At 34.8% G+C, this 14,568-nt stretch overlaps 1 protein-coding gene across 6 annotated transcripts in view; it reads right to left on the bottom strand.

Moving 5' to 3' along the window:
• PKP4 (plakophilin 4) overlaps nt 1-14,568 on the bottom strand; it is a 104,603-nt gene that overhangs the window by 23,573 nt on the left and 66,462 nt on the right. For all 6 annotated transcript variants that reach the window (XM_030016726.1, XM_030016725.1, XM_030016723.1 and 3 more), the window contains 3 exons: nt 13,104-13,320; nt 10,488-10,620; nt 6,167-6,380 (listed from right to left, as the gene is read on the bottom strand). In XM_030016726.1, the coding sequence (XP_029872586.1) occupies nt 6,167-6,380; nt 10,488-10,620; nt 13,104-13,320 (564 nt within the window). The remainder of the gene's footprint in view (nt 1-6,166; nt 6,381-10,487; nt 10,621-13,103; nt 13,321-14,568) is intronic.

Below are 14,568 nucleotides of genomic sequence, written 5' to 3'. Positions count from 1 at the left end.
CTCTCAAGAAAAATATATGGACATTTTCTTTTGATACATTTAGCATTCCTTCTGCTAGTCCTATTCTAAAAACAGTATCTTTAGGCAAACAATTGAAAAGAATCATTACTTCGGACAATTTGACATCTTCTCCATTGCAATTATAAATCCTGAAATAAAAGGTTACGTGATTACCTAGTACAAATTCATTAAATCTCTTAAAGGTTCAATATATGCTTTTCAGTAATGAGTTTATGCCATCTCAGATGTGCAATTAATAATGCTACTCTGACAGCAGGCATTGAAGATGACTGAAATTGAGACCCGAAATATCCTCTCATAAAAACCCACAAAATACAGCAATCCAGGTTTATCAGCTTGTAAGGAAACAAATACAAGTTTCTATCTAAACTTTCCAAATACAACAATGAAAGCACTAGAACTAGCATAAATATGGAAAAAATAGTGCCATGATTTTTAACACCATCCACCACCTCCAAAAAAAAGTTCTCTATAAAATTGCTGGAAATTACTCAGGAGTAACATACTCAAGCATTCAAACTGATGGCCTTCTATATAATTAAAATAAATTATATTTAAAAATCCACTCACAGATTAATAAATGCACTAAGCTTCATCTCCTATACTAAGGTATGGAGAACAACTAGCATTGTAAGAGCACAAGCACAGTGCTCTTTCATTTACAAATGGCAGCATCAGCTGAAAACTAACAGCAAAGTACATAAAATACAGTAGAAATGAACAGTGAAGTAGATCATAATTGATCTTACTGAAACACAAAAGTATGAAACTAATGTATATAAAATGTCACTGGCGTTTTTCTACCATTATGTGGTAAGGCGTATGGAATGCAGAAAATAGTGCAGTAGCAGTACATCACATTTATATTAATTAATAAAACATTTACAAGTTAATAGCTTGTTAACTAGAATTTCTCAGATTTACAACAGTTTTGTTGTTGCAGACTGTAAGCACCTCATGAAATACAAGGTTTTATTTTTATTGATTTCTAAAGGTCAATGCCTATCACAGTAATGCTGCTTGAAGTCTTTGGGCCCTGGTGCAAGAACACCAGTAGATTCCACTTTACAGCAACATAAAAAAACATCAAACCTAACTGCATCAAATGCCAGCTACTTCACTTACAAATCATCACTTTTCTTCATAATAAAGAATCTTCTATCCACTTCTGGACTGAACTTGGACAAGATTGGTTAGCTTCTGTAACAGCAAAAATTAAGCAGGCAAGATAAATAATTCTGTTTAGCTCTTCAGCCACTTTATTAACAGTTGCTGGAGTTACTAGAAGAGCTGTAATCTGTAAGCAGAACTTTGGCTTCATCTTTCTCACTGCTCATCAAAAGTAAGCCGCGACTGACTGAGTTTGTTGACCCTTAGCAGCTCTTCATGGATGACAGGCTAGCAATGTTCCTTAACTGAGAGAAGTTGTTTTATGGGAAACTTCTCCTAACATCTCCTTGTCTCTAACTTTTTCTCCTCTGTGAAAAATATTAAAACAATTGTGTATCAACTGTTCTGATATACAAAATTTTTTATATTGATTCATAATCCTTCTGGACTTGGATCTATGGTGATATTTTCAGGTGACAAATCTGTTTTTTCCAATAGATCGCAATGAAAGCGTGAGGACAATTAAAAACCACCTTGTCTCCAATTCAGTAGCTTTTAGTGTTATAAGGGTTTTGTTTTATTGGTTTGCTTCTACTGGTTACAGGTTCAGTGTTGAATTGGTTACATTACTGATGTAACTTAAGCAACTGTAACAGGATTGTAAAATAATTGCTCTGTCTGGAAAATCCCTTATGTGGTAACTCTTGAAAGCTTTATTTTGTTACCTAATTCGGAGGATACATGAAATTTATATGGTAAGCCAGCAACCCTTAATTGGGTTTAAAAGTGGGGGGGGGGGGGGGGCAAGAAGAAGAAAAATCTGCACATGAAATTTCTGGATGGGAAAGAGAAAAGTATGATTTGCTCATTCCTTGCTGAATGGCTTTGTACTCTGTGGTGTTGTGGGGCCCAACTATTCATGGAACCCTGGCATTACCAGTGGCAAAGAACTTTGTTTCTCCTCTGTCTCCAGCTGCATGTTTTCATGCTTTATTTTGGTTTTGAATCGTGGCATTTTAATCCAGATTTTAAGACCCTAGACAAGTTTACTGCAACGAATTCCACTGCCACTGCTCACATCAGGTAGTGTTAACCAAACAGGTAGCAGGTTTATTAACAGTTCTTCAGCAGCTGCACCAGCTTGGAGGTCCACTGCTAAACATGGATGATCATACGCTACCTCTGCAAGTTTTGCACAAGTGCTTTTTGGACTGTATACAGAATAGAATTGAGGTAAATATTATAGTAACAGGAAAGTTGTGAAAGGAAACTATGCCCATTTCACAGAGTGCTTAGTTTGCAAAGTTGTGTGGGACTTGCAGCTATTTCTGTACCTTCTCAAAAGTTACCTTGGGTTGTCTGGAACCGCAGAACCCTGGGTCCCTTTTCCAGAAATACACAAGCAACGATGCACAGTGTGAACCGCTGCAAGAATGCAAGCTCTCACAAAGCTGACACTGTGTACACAAAAGATTGTGCTGCTGGACAGAGATCAACTGAACTGGCTGAGGTAGTACTGATTTGAAGAAACTATGAAGAATTGCCAGGACCATCAACAACAACCTCTTTCCCCTTAAGGACAGAGCTTTACCATACAGCTAAGTTAGTGACTAATTGTTGCTGGAGTTTGTGCTCATTCTTCCTTCCTTCCAGCTATAAAATTGTACCGCTCCCCCAAGTTCAGCACTGTCACTTGCTTGACCTTTCAGGGAGGAAACCTGACAGAAAACCAACCATTCAAAAGAGTGGATCAGAGCTCTTTCCCTGGGGAGGCCATGGTTTGTGGCTCATCTCTGCTGCTGAAGACCTGATGAAAACCTAGAAACTACTCTATTAAGGTAGGCATCTGACTCGCTTTCTGTGGAAAACTTGCAGTAGTGGAGTACACCATGGTTTCTTACATTTTAATGTATTAAAGGGCTGTTTCTGAGGGTCTCTTGAAAGTAGGCTCAATTGTTAGAAACTGCACCTGGGTTCAAGAACATGCATATTTTGATTTCTACCTCATATACAGTTTTCTGCTGTATAAGCCTTCCAAGACATGAGATCCTGAAATTCACAGATTGATTCTGGGCTATGCTGACTACAGTGTGAGAACATAACCAGACAGCATAAACCAGCGCACATCCTTCATGTCACTTGCTAGGGAATGGAGCTCTGGTACACTGTCAGGAAGGAGGCCCCAGCAACACTGCTGCTGCCTAGTGCTGAAGCTGTGCTAGAATGTGAAAAACAGTAGCCTCCAGAAAGCACGGGTGCTGAAATCTAATTCAATGTGTTGCAATTACAATAAAAAACAAAACAAAACAAAAAAAACACCAAAAACCAAAAACAAAAAACCATAGTTCCCTTCTAAAGGCTCTTTGACTGCAGAGCACAGCACAGCAAGGCTGCCATAGGTCAGCAGTGGTGGAAACTGCATGCAGCTGGTGGAGCAAGCTCAGTGAAGAGTTATCCTCTTCCAATGCATTCCAAAGTCCAACTTTTAAAGACTTCTTTTTTTAAAAAAGTATTACTTCATTTTCATATAATTTATTTTCTGAATAATCTATAGCCAGTAAAAAGATGACTTGCTTCCCTCTTAAAGCATTCTTGTGGTTTTGCAATTACGCTTTCTGTATTCTTTAATGTAACTTTCCATTCAGTTTCCACTTCTTTATACCTCTGCATTTCAATCTTGTCATTTCAGTTATTGTTTATTAAATATAGACCCCAGTATTCCTACTGTTTTCTAACACCTCTAAAACATGTTTGTGCAATTAAACCCTCCCCCAGTATGGCAGCTTTTCAAACTTATAGTTAATCTTTAGGGCATGTTCCCAAATAACTTCTGAGGTTAAAAAAACTGCTTTTGACTAAATAATTTCTCACATATTTTATATAAATAGATTCACGTGAAAAATATCTATACAGATGGCAAGAAGTTTGTTATTCTAATTTCACTTCTCTGGGATAATAAACTTTTCATCTAACTGTAAACTGGATGAAATTTCATTTGCAGTGACACCTGATATACCTGTTATCTTTCAAAGGCAATTGATACTGCTAATAATGAAAGTATAATTCATTTAGTAAGGAAGAAAGACCATCCTCAGGAAAAAGAAAAGCATTGTACTTCATCAAGAAATGTTACACTGGAAAATCCATTTTGTATGAAAAATTATGAATAAACTACAGCAGTAATGAACAGTGCTAATTTTAAACTAGAAATCAGACATATACTGTTTCTAGGGGTGTAGATTGATACCAGTTTCTCTGTATTTACATTATCTTAATCTGGGATCATAGTAAACTGGATATGGTTTGCTAGTTTTAGTTCTGACATAGGTGGAGTTTTTTCATTATTAAACAAATAATCATTGGATCTTTTCCACTTCTTTTCTTTAAATTGCTCTTTATAGGAGGCATTTAAAAATCCCTAAGCTCTGAAAGTCTGCTGTGGCTTCTTCTCAAGCTTTCAGCATTGGTCTAACTGTAGCAGAAGTCAATGCCACTGACTTAACCAGAAGATAATTAGGTCAAAACTTTCCATTTTGTTGTAGCTGGTTTAAAAAACTAAAAATATATGTGTTAAAAAGTAAGAGTCACTTTTTCTGAAGTAGTCATCTTTAATTATAATTCAAATTAAATACCTTATTTATTTGAAAAATCTTTTTATTTACAAATGATGTGCTATATCTTTTTTGAAAGATAACAGTGTAGGGTTGGGTTTGGGTTTTTTTTTGGTTTTGGTTTTGTTTTTTTTTAAATAGTGACTAAATACCTTCTATAATTAAGAATTCGACTTTGGCTTTGTCTGTGGAACCATCCTTAACATCTTAAAAGCACAAGTAATTCAGATGCATAAAAAGTGAATTTTGTAGAGTGGACAAGGCAGCTAATATGTAATTCTAGTTTTAAGTATTCCATTTACATACCTTCTTAAGGAAAAAACTGTATCCTTCTAGAGAGAACATGAAAGCTGCCGGTTATCTTAATGCTTGCTTATGTGGAAAAATACTTAAGGAAGATAGCCTGTATATGAACTTAAACTTAAATGCTTTGGATACATTCTGTACAGAGTCCTTTCTCTACTTAATAGCTTTTCTAAACAAGGAAATAACTTGGAAAGACTCCCAGTATGACATCTCTGTTACTTCGAACTTGAGCACTGCTGTGCAGCTTTGCTTAGTAGGTAAGTAGTTAAGCTTTATAGCTTAACAAAATCAAACGAGGGAGCTACTGAAACTTGAAAGAGGAACTGTTTAAAGAAAGTGAAAACTCTGCTTTTTTCTATCCTTTCATATTTTTCAGTCCCCTAAAACCTTCATAGACAAATCACTCCCATCTTAAGAAAAAGAGATAGCAAATGTATGCAGTACCCAACAAATCCACCTTGTTTTGATGGAAATTGAGTTCTTTCCTGTGTTAGAACTCCAAATAATTTATTATTTCTGCACTTTCTATCTGCACCAAGTGCCAAGTAGGTTCATGGGTTATAACTAAAATCTGCTACCTCATACTCAAGAGACTAGGAGTGCGTACACCGTCACTTGCCACGACTCTACTAGCAGGTTGGGCACTGAGATGCTTCTAAAATTTCCATTCTTGCAATTTTCTGTCTGTACTTTAACACACATTTACATAGTCTGGGACCATCTTATGAATTCTGCAAAATCTTATTTAAAACTGTTGTCAGCAGATGATAAAAAAAAGCCTGTAATAAAACAAATGTTAGGAGTCAATAAAGAAATACCTATCCAAGACCTAGCTGTGTATGTAGGAGAATCATACCAGGGGAAAATTTACCCTCAGTGGAGCTTTTGTGCAACTACCTCAAGATTCACTTCTCCCAGTGAATCTATACTTCTATGCTAATACTTTTAACTGTCAGTAATCAAAATAAGTGATTTTGTGTTCACAAAAAATACCAACGCACCAATAAAAATCCAGTCGATATACTCAATTCCAGTCAATTACCAGTTATTCCAGTCTTGTCCACTTCAGAAAAATAATCTGTATTATAGTTCTCTCCTTGTTTCTATTAAAAACTTACCTGTTACAAGCTCTTTTATTTCGGCATCAACAGATTTTCTCAACAATCGTAAAAGGGCAGGTATCCCACCAACATTCTTCATTGCTATTTTGTTTTCATCAGTAGACTTTCCATAAACAAGGTTTCTCAGTGCACCGCAAGCATTCTTCTGAACTTCCAGGACTCTGTGATCCAAGAGATCAACCAGGTGCTTGATTCCTCCTAGCCTACATACCTAGAAATGGAATGTTGGGAACATCAGCACCCACTGATTTCATCCATTTCACTCTACAGATTTAGAAGGCTTTTATTTTTATAAAAACAGTAAATTCCATTGTACTTCAAGAAGAAATATTGTTGGTAAATCTTAGTAAGTTGATTGTTACACTGTACTGAAAATTCATGTGAATGACTCACAACCTTGTTGACAAGGCTGATGGACATTTTCAGTCATTTGCTGTGTTCAGAGAAGAATTGTTACTGCTAAAGTTTTGTTTCCCAGTAATGCAGTTTTTGAAGTGATTTCCTATACCGCAGAGTATCTTTCTAGGGAATATTAGAAGTAAGAAGTTGCCAAGATTTAAATGCCAACTTTTACAGTTTGCTACACACACGCACACAAATTAGTTAAAATTAGTATAAATCCAGCCTTATTGGCATATCTGAAGTTCTTTTTGAAAGGAAGATCTACTCTGCAGAAATTTCATAAAACAAAAAGAAATTTTATATTGTTTGCTTTAAACAGGTTAGTTGCATTTATTCTTTGTTATATAGTTTTAAAAAAATTTAACATTGTGTTTTAAGATCTCATTTCCATGCAGTGCTTTTCTTTGTTCAAAATAACTTAAAGAAATGACAAAAGATTATAGTATTTTAGAACCTGTAACATTTACTAAATAAAAAAATATTTTAAAGAGATAACTAAGTAGTATTACTTACAAGATTAATTTTAAATTAAAAATCACCACCAAAAGGATACCAAAATATTTGCTATGAACTGTTTTAAAAAAATATGAGCTATTTTGCAATATAAGATTGATCTATTACAACCTGGTATTATTTAAGCACAGCACAATAATTTTTCTGCCATGAAGTTGGCATAGGATCTCTTTAAAAATCCCACGCCTACAGCGTCTGAACTGCTGCTGCCCTAAGAAGGAGATCCCATGGTGAAAAGAAGAGATGCACCACCATTCCTGAATACTTCGCTTATATGGGATGTGGTTCTGGGCCAAACAGTCAGAGGAGATGTAAAACATAACAGTCCTAAGGATTCTCTAGTTCAGCATTAAAAGCACTTGTAGGGGCCCCTTTTCTATTCTAACCTGTATAATAATTAGTTTGGCAAGCCACAAGGCTATCTGAAATACATTAATGCCTACAAAGTTTCATGGATTTTTGGCTTTAAAAGTTCAGTGTCTTTTATTGGCCATAAGACAAGGAGAATAAAATTATTCTCAATGAAAACATAACTGAGATTTAGCCAAACCATTTTAAGTTGATACTTTGAAAACCAGAATCTTCTCTCTATTACATTCTTAAAAATTGCATTTGGTATCAAAACAGTTAATATCTTTATCTACACCTTAAAACAGCCAAATTGAAGAGGCTTGGAAAAAAAACAATTGAAATGCAAGGGCCATGACCAGCACTGTATGTGATTTTTACCTGTCAAATCACCTCTTAAGTAGAATAAAAGAAATAAAATGAAAGACTGGTGACTTGGAAATTTTTTAGACCTCTGTTTAAAATGTGTATTTTTCAAAAGGAAACCTATATTTACACACCTAGCTATAACTACCATGTAAGTTATAAATCCAGGGGATACAAAGTTTGGCGTTGATCAATTGGACAAGCCACTGCTATGCCAAAAGCCACCAGGAATCTGTATCTAAAGGCATTCAGTGGACTTTAAGCTTAATGTTATTCACCTGCCAAGATTTCTGTAGCTAGGAGATGAATATTACCTCACAGATTATTTATTTGATACAGACTACACTGAAAGCAAGATGCTATAAAAAAAAAAAAGAAGATTTAAAGAGTTGGTTTTTTTCAAAGCAAATAAGTCTCATTTCTCCCACTAAATAATGAAGCAACAAATAAGTATTCATACTTTTCAGTTAAATCTCCCTCTTGTATGTCAATACAGCACATCAAAAACTACATCTAAACTACACACCTGTAATACAGATACAAGTTATGAACAACAAAATAGCTTTATCGTTTTTTCAATCTGTACTGAAAACTTGATGAGATACAGTTTTTGTGTATATAATTCAAAATAAAACTGGACTAGAAATCCATTCTTAAGACTTCTATTTTGCTGAGTCATTAACTATTTTAAAACGTAGCAGCTGTTGCTAGTTTGAACAGGCATTTCAATTTCTAAATTAAAAAAAAATCAGAATTCTTGTAAAATGATACATTCATGAACTAATAAATCAGTATTGTATGTATTTACAGATAGATATTTATTACATGGAAGGGTCATTCATTCATTCTGTGTAGTTTCATAGCTAAATGGTAAAGATTCCCCCCCCCGAAAGGAGCAGTTTCTTATGCTTACCTTCAGGTTTTAGCAATGCAAGCATTCAAGTTCATTTTGCTAGGCTTTTAATATCCTTAATAGTCTAGCAAATGAATCTGGTCTCTACCACAGCAATAAAATAATAAATTTAAATAAATGAATGAAAATACAAAAGCAGTCCTCAAATAAGGCTTTACTGAATTTGGCACTAAAATAATTATGATCCTTTCCTGTTCCAAACAGTTTCTTGTGCTGGCCTCTGCTTTAAAGGGAACATGAATTGCAGCTTGCCTATTGCCACAGATACCATCATGTTTTCAAAACATGCTGATCCCTACCCACTATCCCAACTCAAGGGATGGCTTTTCTTAAGAGACTGAAAGCCTCATCAGGAAACACTGACGTAAGGCTTGCTTTCCCAAAAGCACAGGAATATTCTTTTCTCCTGGAAGCCAGACAATTTCCTTCTTTCTGTCATAGTATTCTGAACAGCTGATTATTCCCATTCAAAAGAAATAACTGCCAGTACCTAAACCTTCTCTGTTTGAAAAGGAGAAATTTTCTGTTCCAAAATTCCACACACCAAGTGGAAGGCAGGCTACATTTACAGTTGTCTCTCTGACTACTGTAACTCATCTTGTCTTCTAAATCAAAAAGACGACCTTTTTCTTTGGATAAGGTTTTATGAGCTTGATTATATTGTATAATATCTCTATAATCCTTTATACCTGAACTGATTTTAAAACATATCAAATATTTCTAATGCTAAGTAGGGTAAATAATTAAGACACCACTTCATACATCTCGTACAAGTTAGCACCACATTCAAATTCTGTTTAAACTTTGACATATTTCTTTTAGTTTTGTGTACTTTTGAAAAAATTAAAGGAGACGTTCCATAATTTCTAAAACAAATTCTGTAATAATGAAAATGGAAACAATGAAGAAACACAAGATCTCCTATAAATGAACATGTGCAGACAAATGACATCCCAAGAGTTCCTAAATAAGCTGTCATATCCCTTCTAAAACAGCAAGACTAACTTACAAATCTATCTACATCTGATTATCACTGCGATCTTTACCAGAACATCAAAACCACCACCATCTTTTCATCTGCCTTCCAGCAACAGTAAATTACGTTGGGCTATCTTCTTATAAAAGTTGCACCAACATTTTATTAACATAAATAATATTTACACTGAAAATAACAGATGATAACACACATATATGATACCAACAAAAAAGCAAACTCCTTCAGATTAATAGCTCATAGCTGCTCTGCAAAAAGAGCAGCTCTTCAAATGAGAACAGTTCCCAGAAATTTCAACAATCTGAATTTTCACTCAAGTGTATCCTTCCTCCACATTATATCGACACAAATAATATCCACTATATATTTCTAGGGTTGGATTTCTTTCCCTTGCTTGACAGCTCACTCATTCCCTATGATGTCTTAAAACATCTTGATCAAAACCAAGGGAAAGCCTTTCAGAATTCTTGGGTTTTTAGTCTCCAGTCATCAACAGGTTACACAAAAACAGGCTCTGGTAAACATACTGTACAGTTCTGCTAGATTACACAACTTGATGTAAAATATTTTCATATAATTTCCATGGAGCCTCTTATGACAGGAAAAATCTCTGTGTGTGTGTAATTACACACACCTAGGTACTTCAATATTATCATACACATGGTACAAACAGAAACACAAAAGGGTCCAAAATACTGTGTTATGACGAAAAAAAAAGAGGCAAGAGGTCTAGTTTTTCTTTTATAGTTTCCCCAGGAACAGAAACGCACTCAGTACAGTACCTCCGTTTTTACTTTGTTATCTCCGAAGCACAGGTGCTGAAGGTAGGCAGCTGCATTCGCCTGAACCGATGGGAACTGGTGTTGAAGCATGTGAATTACTTCAGGCAGCTCTGGATCTCGCCAAGCAAACTCCCTTCATTAGATGAACACATTCAAGAGAAGGCATTAGTTATAAATGTATGTTTATTTATTAAGTAGAATTACTACAGCATCTGAAGTGTTTTTCAACAATTCCATTTTTGTTCTGGAGTATCAGGGCTAGGAGGAAAAACAGGTATATATAATAACTATGAGTCACATCACCTTTCAGGCTTCCAGTTGGAAAAGGACGCTTTGTATCGTATGTTCTTCAGTTAGCTTGGTTGTTGATCACTCAGAGATATATATATTAAAATTATACCAACCCAAACACTGCAACCTACATAAATCTCCCCAAACTTAAATATCTAATGCAACAGATACCCACTTAACAGCGCTGCTCAGGGGCATCTCTTCCACACAACATTTTTTGCTCAGTGCTCAACGTTCTTCCTAGTCTGAAGTCAATTATACTTCAACAAAAGCTGCGCAGCCTGAAATTTCATCATCATGAACAGATGCAGGAAGTTTGCATAATCTGTCTTATTCAGGGATTGTAAACTTAAAATCAGATCTCCTTCATTAAACAAAATGATTTTGTGGAGGCAAATCCTGGAAAAGTCATTAAACATATCCATGCCCAATCCACAGACTTAAAATATACTCATTAATTGTTGGGCTATCTTCCTTCTATAAAGGAAGACTGAGGGGAAAAAAATAGTATCTAAGTTTTTGCATGCTCAAAAATGCAAGTAAATTTAAAAAAAAAAAACAAAACACAACCCAAAAAACAAAAAACCAAAACAAACAAACAAACAAACAAAAAAGGATGTTCCAAGAATAGTATTTGGGGAGCTATTCAAAGGCTAACGTTAGCCTGGCCAGTCAGGTCTGCCCAGGATTCCTACACTCACCAAAAAGGGAAAGTTCAGTTAAGTGCCTACTTTGAACTGCTCAGCAACTTAAGAGGTTTATTTCTCCATATTAATGATAGGCAGACCTTAGGGAAAACTGCCTTTCTAATAAAACTAGTAGCTTTCTGAATGTTCCCTCACTTTTCTAGAGTGATGCTTTCAAATAGCCCAGTCTGAGGCTATTGTAACACAATAACCTAACCTCTGCAACAGCATGATATGCAAATGAGAAACTGAAACAGATTAAAATGTAAGGTAAAAACTATTCCACTGCGAAATTATGAGATAAGAAGGTGCACCAGCAATGAAAACCGAGTCAGAATTTCTCTAAAGTTTCTTGTTATGAATGTGAAGCATCCCTATTATAAGTAACTTTTCTTGTAAGCTATGTCAAATAGGCCAGCAGTAGTATGCAGCTAGCACGCATTACTACTTAGAGCTAAGATTATCCTATTAACATCATTTAGATGAATGTACCATTGAGTTAAATGAAATTAATCCAGTCTCTCAGTATCTATTTAAAAAAAAAAAAATACATTAATTTCCACTAATAAACAGAGCAACAAAATCTATTAAAAACAGTGCTTTTATTTTCGAGACTGAAGGATAGGGCCTAACTAGAAAATAACTGAATCCTGCTATGAGCCTTCTGTAATGCAGGAATCCCAAAAGATTTCAGTGTAGGACTCTAGCCTGACCATAGCTATTAGCTACCTTTTTTCAAAATTTGGTGCCTGAATGTTTCCATGTGAAAGGCTCCTGAGGCATAACTGGAGTCCACATGCTCCACTATGAGGTGCTCTGCTTTCAGTTCTTTCTAAACCACCAGAACGTGTAATGTGCTTTCATGACCAAGGATTGTCTAGAAGCTGCCTCAATGAACTGGCAATCTAAGGACGGACTGGAATTTCTAGCAATCACATACCCATACTGAAGATAAACAGTACGATAAATCCCTCCAAGCTTTGCATGGACTGGGTTTTGATACTCCCATTTTAAAATACATGGGTTTAATGAATAGTGTCTCTAATAAATTGTCATGATAGTACTACACTTGTCACATGCCCACACTGTGTACATACATTTACAACATCAAAGTAGTTAACTATTTTAAAAATATGAATGTGTATTCACTTTTAAAATGGTACATTTATCTATCATTTTTAAACTTACATTGTTTTGAAATTTAAGCAGGCTGCTCATGAAAAATTCGTTCAAATAAATTAGGTATGTATTTTCAAACCCTGATTCTCATTCCCATAAAGAGAAAACTTACTACAATACTACAGGGTGCTCTGTAGAGTTACTCAAAAATCTTTGGAATCCAGTCAATTCTCATCAAATTTATAAGTATTTCCTGTAATAACATCTACATGAAAAATAAACATGGAACAAAAATGTAGTAATAGCTAAATGCATAGAAGTTGCTCTTTCTTACTGTAACAAGTAGACTGCATTTATTACTTTGGCTATAAAGGTATAGATCTTAATAACTAAATTAGTTATGATTGTTTAAACAATGTAAAACTGGAATATGCACAAAGTGCTATATATATTCAAGGAATGTATTAAAAATCTTACTACAGAACATGTACGTGATTTTTGAAAGCACAAATGGACTTGCCTGGGGTCTTTCTGGATGCTGTCTATGGATGGAGATCGCGTGGTCCCATCATCGGCGGGCGTTGCATGCTGCAGCCTGTTATAACTGGACTCTGATAGTCGATACTGCATTGACCTGTAGGGTTCCGCATAGGTAGCTGTTGTGTTCAGAGCGTAATTATTTCTTTGGTATGTGAGTGTGCTACGCTGACTGGATGATCTTTGCAGATTTCCGACTCCTAGTATAAAATCAGTATTAAAACAAACTAGGTAACAAATGTCTATTGAAGAGAAAATGCAATACGTGATTAGAAGTGTAAGCAAAAAAAAAAAAAAAAACCAAACAAAAAAACACCACCAAAAAAATCCAGTCTTAAAAATGTGTACCATGCTCAATGTTGAAAGCTATCACCAGATTTAAGGGAGCAATTACTCAATGTTGCAGGGAAGATAGAGAGATTAGTTACAGAACTAAAGGTTTGGTGGAATCAGGCTTATGCCTCAGCTTTTCTCAACAAATTCAGTTACTAACAGTAATGTCAGTTTGCCAACTGTACTAAATAGAAAAAGGAAAAATAAGAACAACAATTTAAATGGTTTATATGATATTTTCCTTTTCCCAACTACATGTACATTTTCCCTGACAAAAAGCTAACAAGAACATGATTTCAAAGATTAAGCTGATAATTTCAAAAACAGGAACATGTATCTTCCTGACTCAACAGAGTAGCTTTTGTTCTTTAAGTGATATTAGGTAGACAAGTAAACAGAGAATTCCAATTTCGAGTTTTATTTCCTCATTAGCACATCCTGAGAAACTTAATTTATTTACTCTAGGTTGCAGAAGATAGGAGAACTGCAAAAACTGTTCCTTCCTTCAACATTCCATACTCTTAGTATTTCAGTTACATTAAAAAAAACATTAAAAAGCAATTTTCAAATGTGTGAAAACATGACATATGAGTCAGAGACTTCTCTATAAATATTTCTAGAGAGTTAGTTAAATCACTAATATTTTGAGAGTTTTTGGAAATTACTCCACTATACAAATTATTAATCAACCTTAAAGAACAAACTGCACTGCAACATGTATTACATTTCTCTTTACAGAAAATCAGTTCTAATACTAATCTAATGCCTATGCACTTCATAATATATGAGTAGCAATTCTATGAAATACTATAGATATATTTCAGTTTCAATATACAATCTTCAGGTATAGTATTTTAACATTACCCTTTGCTGAGAAGTTGGATAAAATCAGTATTTTTACTGTGAAAGATGCGATAGGTAATTTAAATGTGCAAGCTATCATTTTAGTGTACTGATGAATTAAAAAAATACAAACAAACTCACTTCATAAGAGAATGATGCACAGAGAATGCAAGAAGCAGCAATAAATTTTTTGTGTCATGAAGTAGCTTGGATGTAACCAAATGTGTGATATCAAACAGAAAATATTCTGACCCTAAGCTGACACTGATATA

The sequence above is a fragment of the Aquila chrysaetos genome, chromosome 6 (genome assembly GCF_900496995.4).
Source record: "Aquila chrysaetos chrysaetos chromosome 6, bAquChr1.4, whole genome shotgun sequence".
NCBI lineage: Eukaryota > Metazoa > Chordata > Aves > Accipitriformes > Accipitridae > Aquila > Aquila chrysaetos.
Note: the sequence above shows the minus strand (reverse complement) of the source record. Positions and strands in the feature narration are given on the sequence as shown.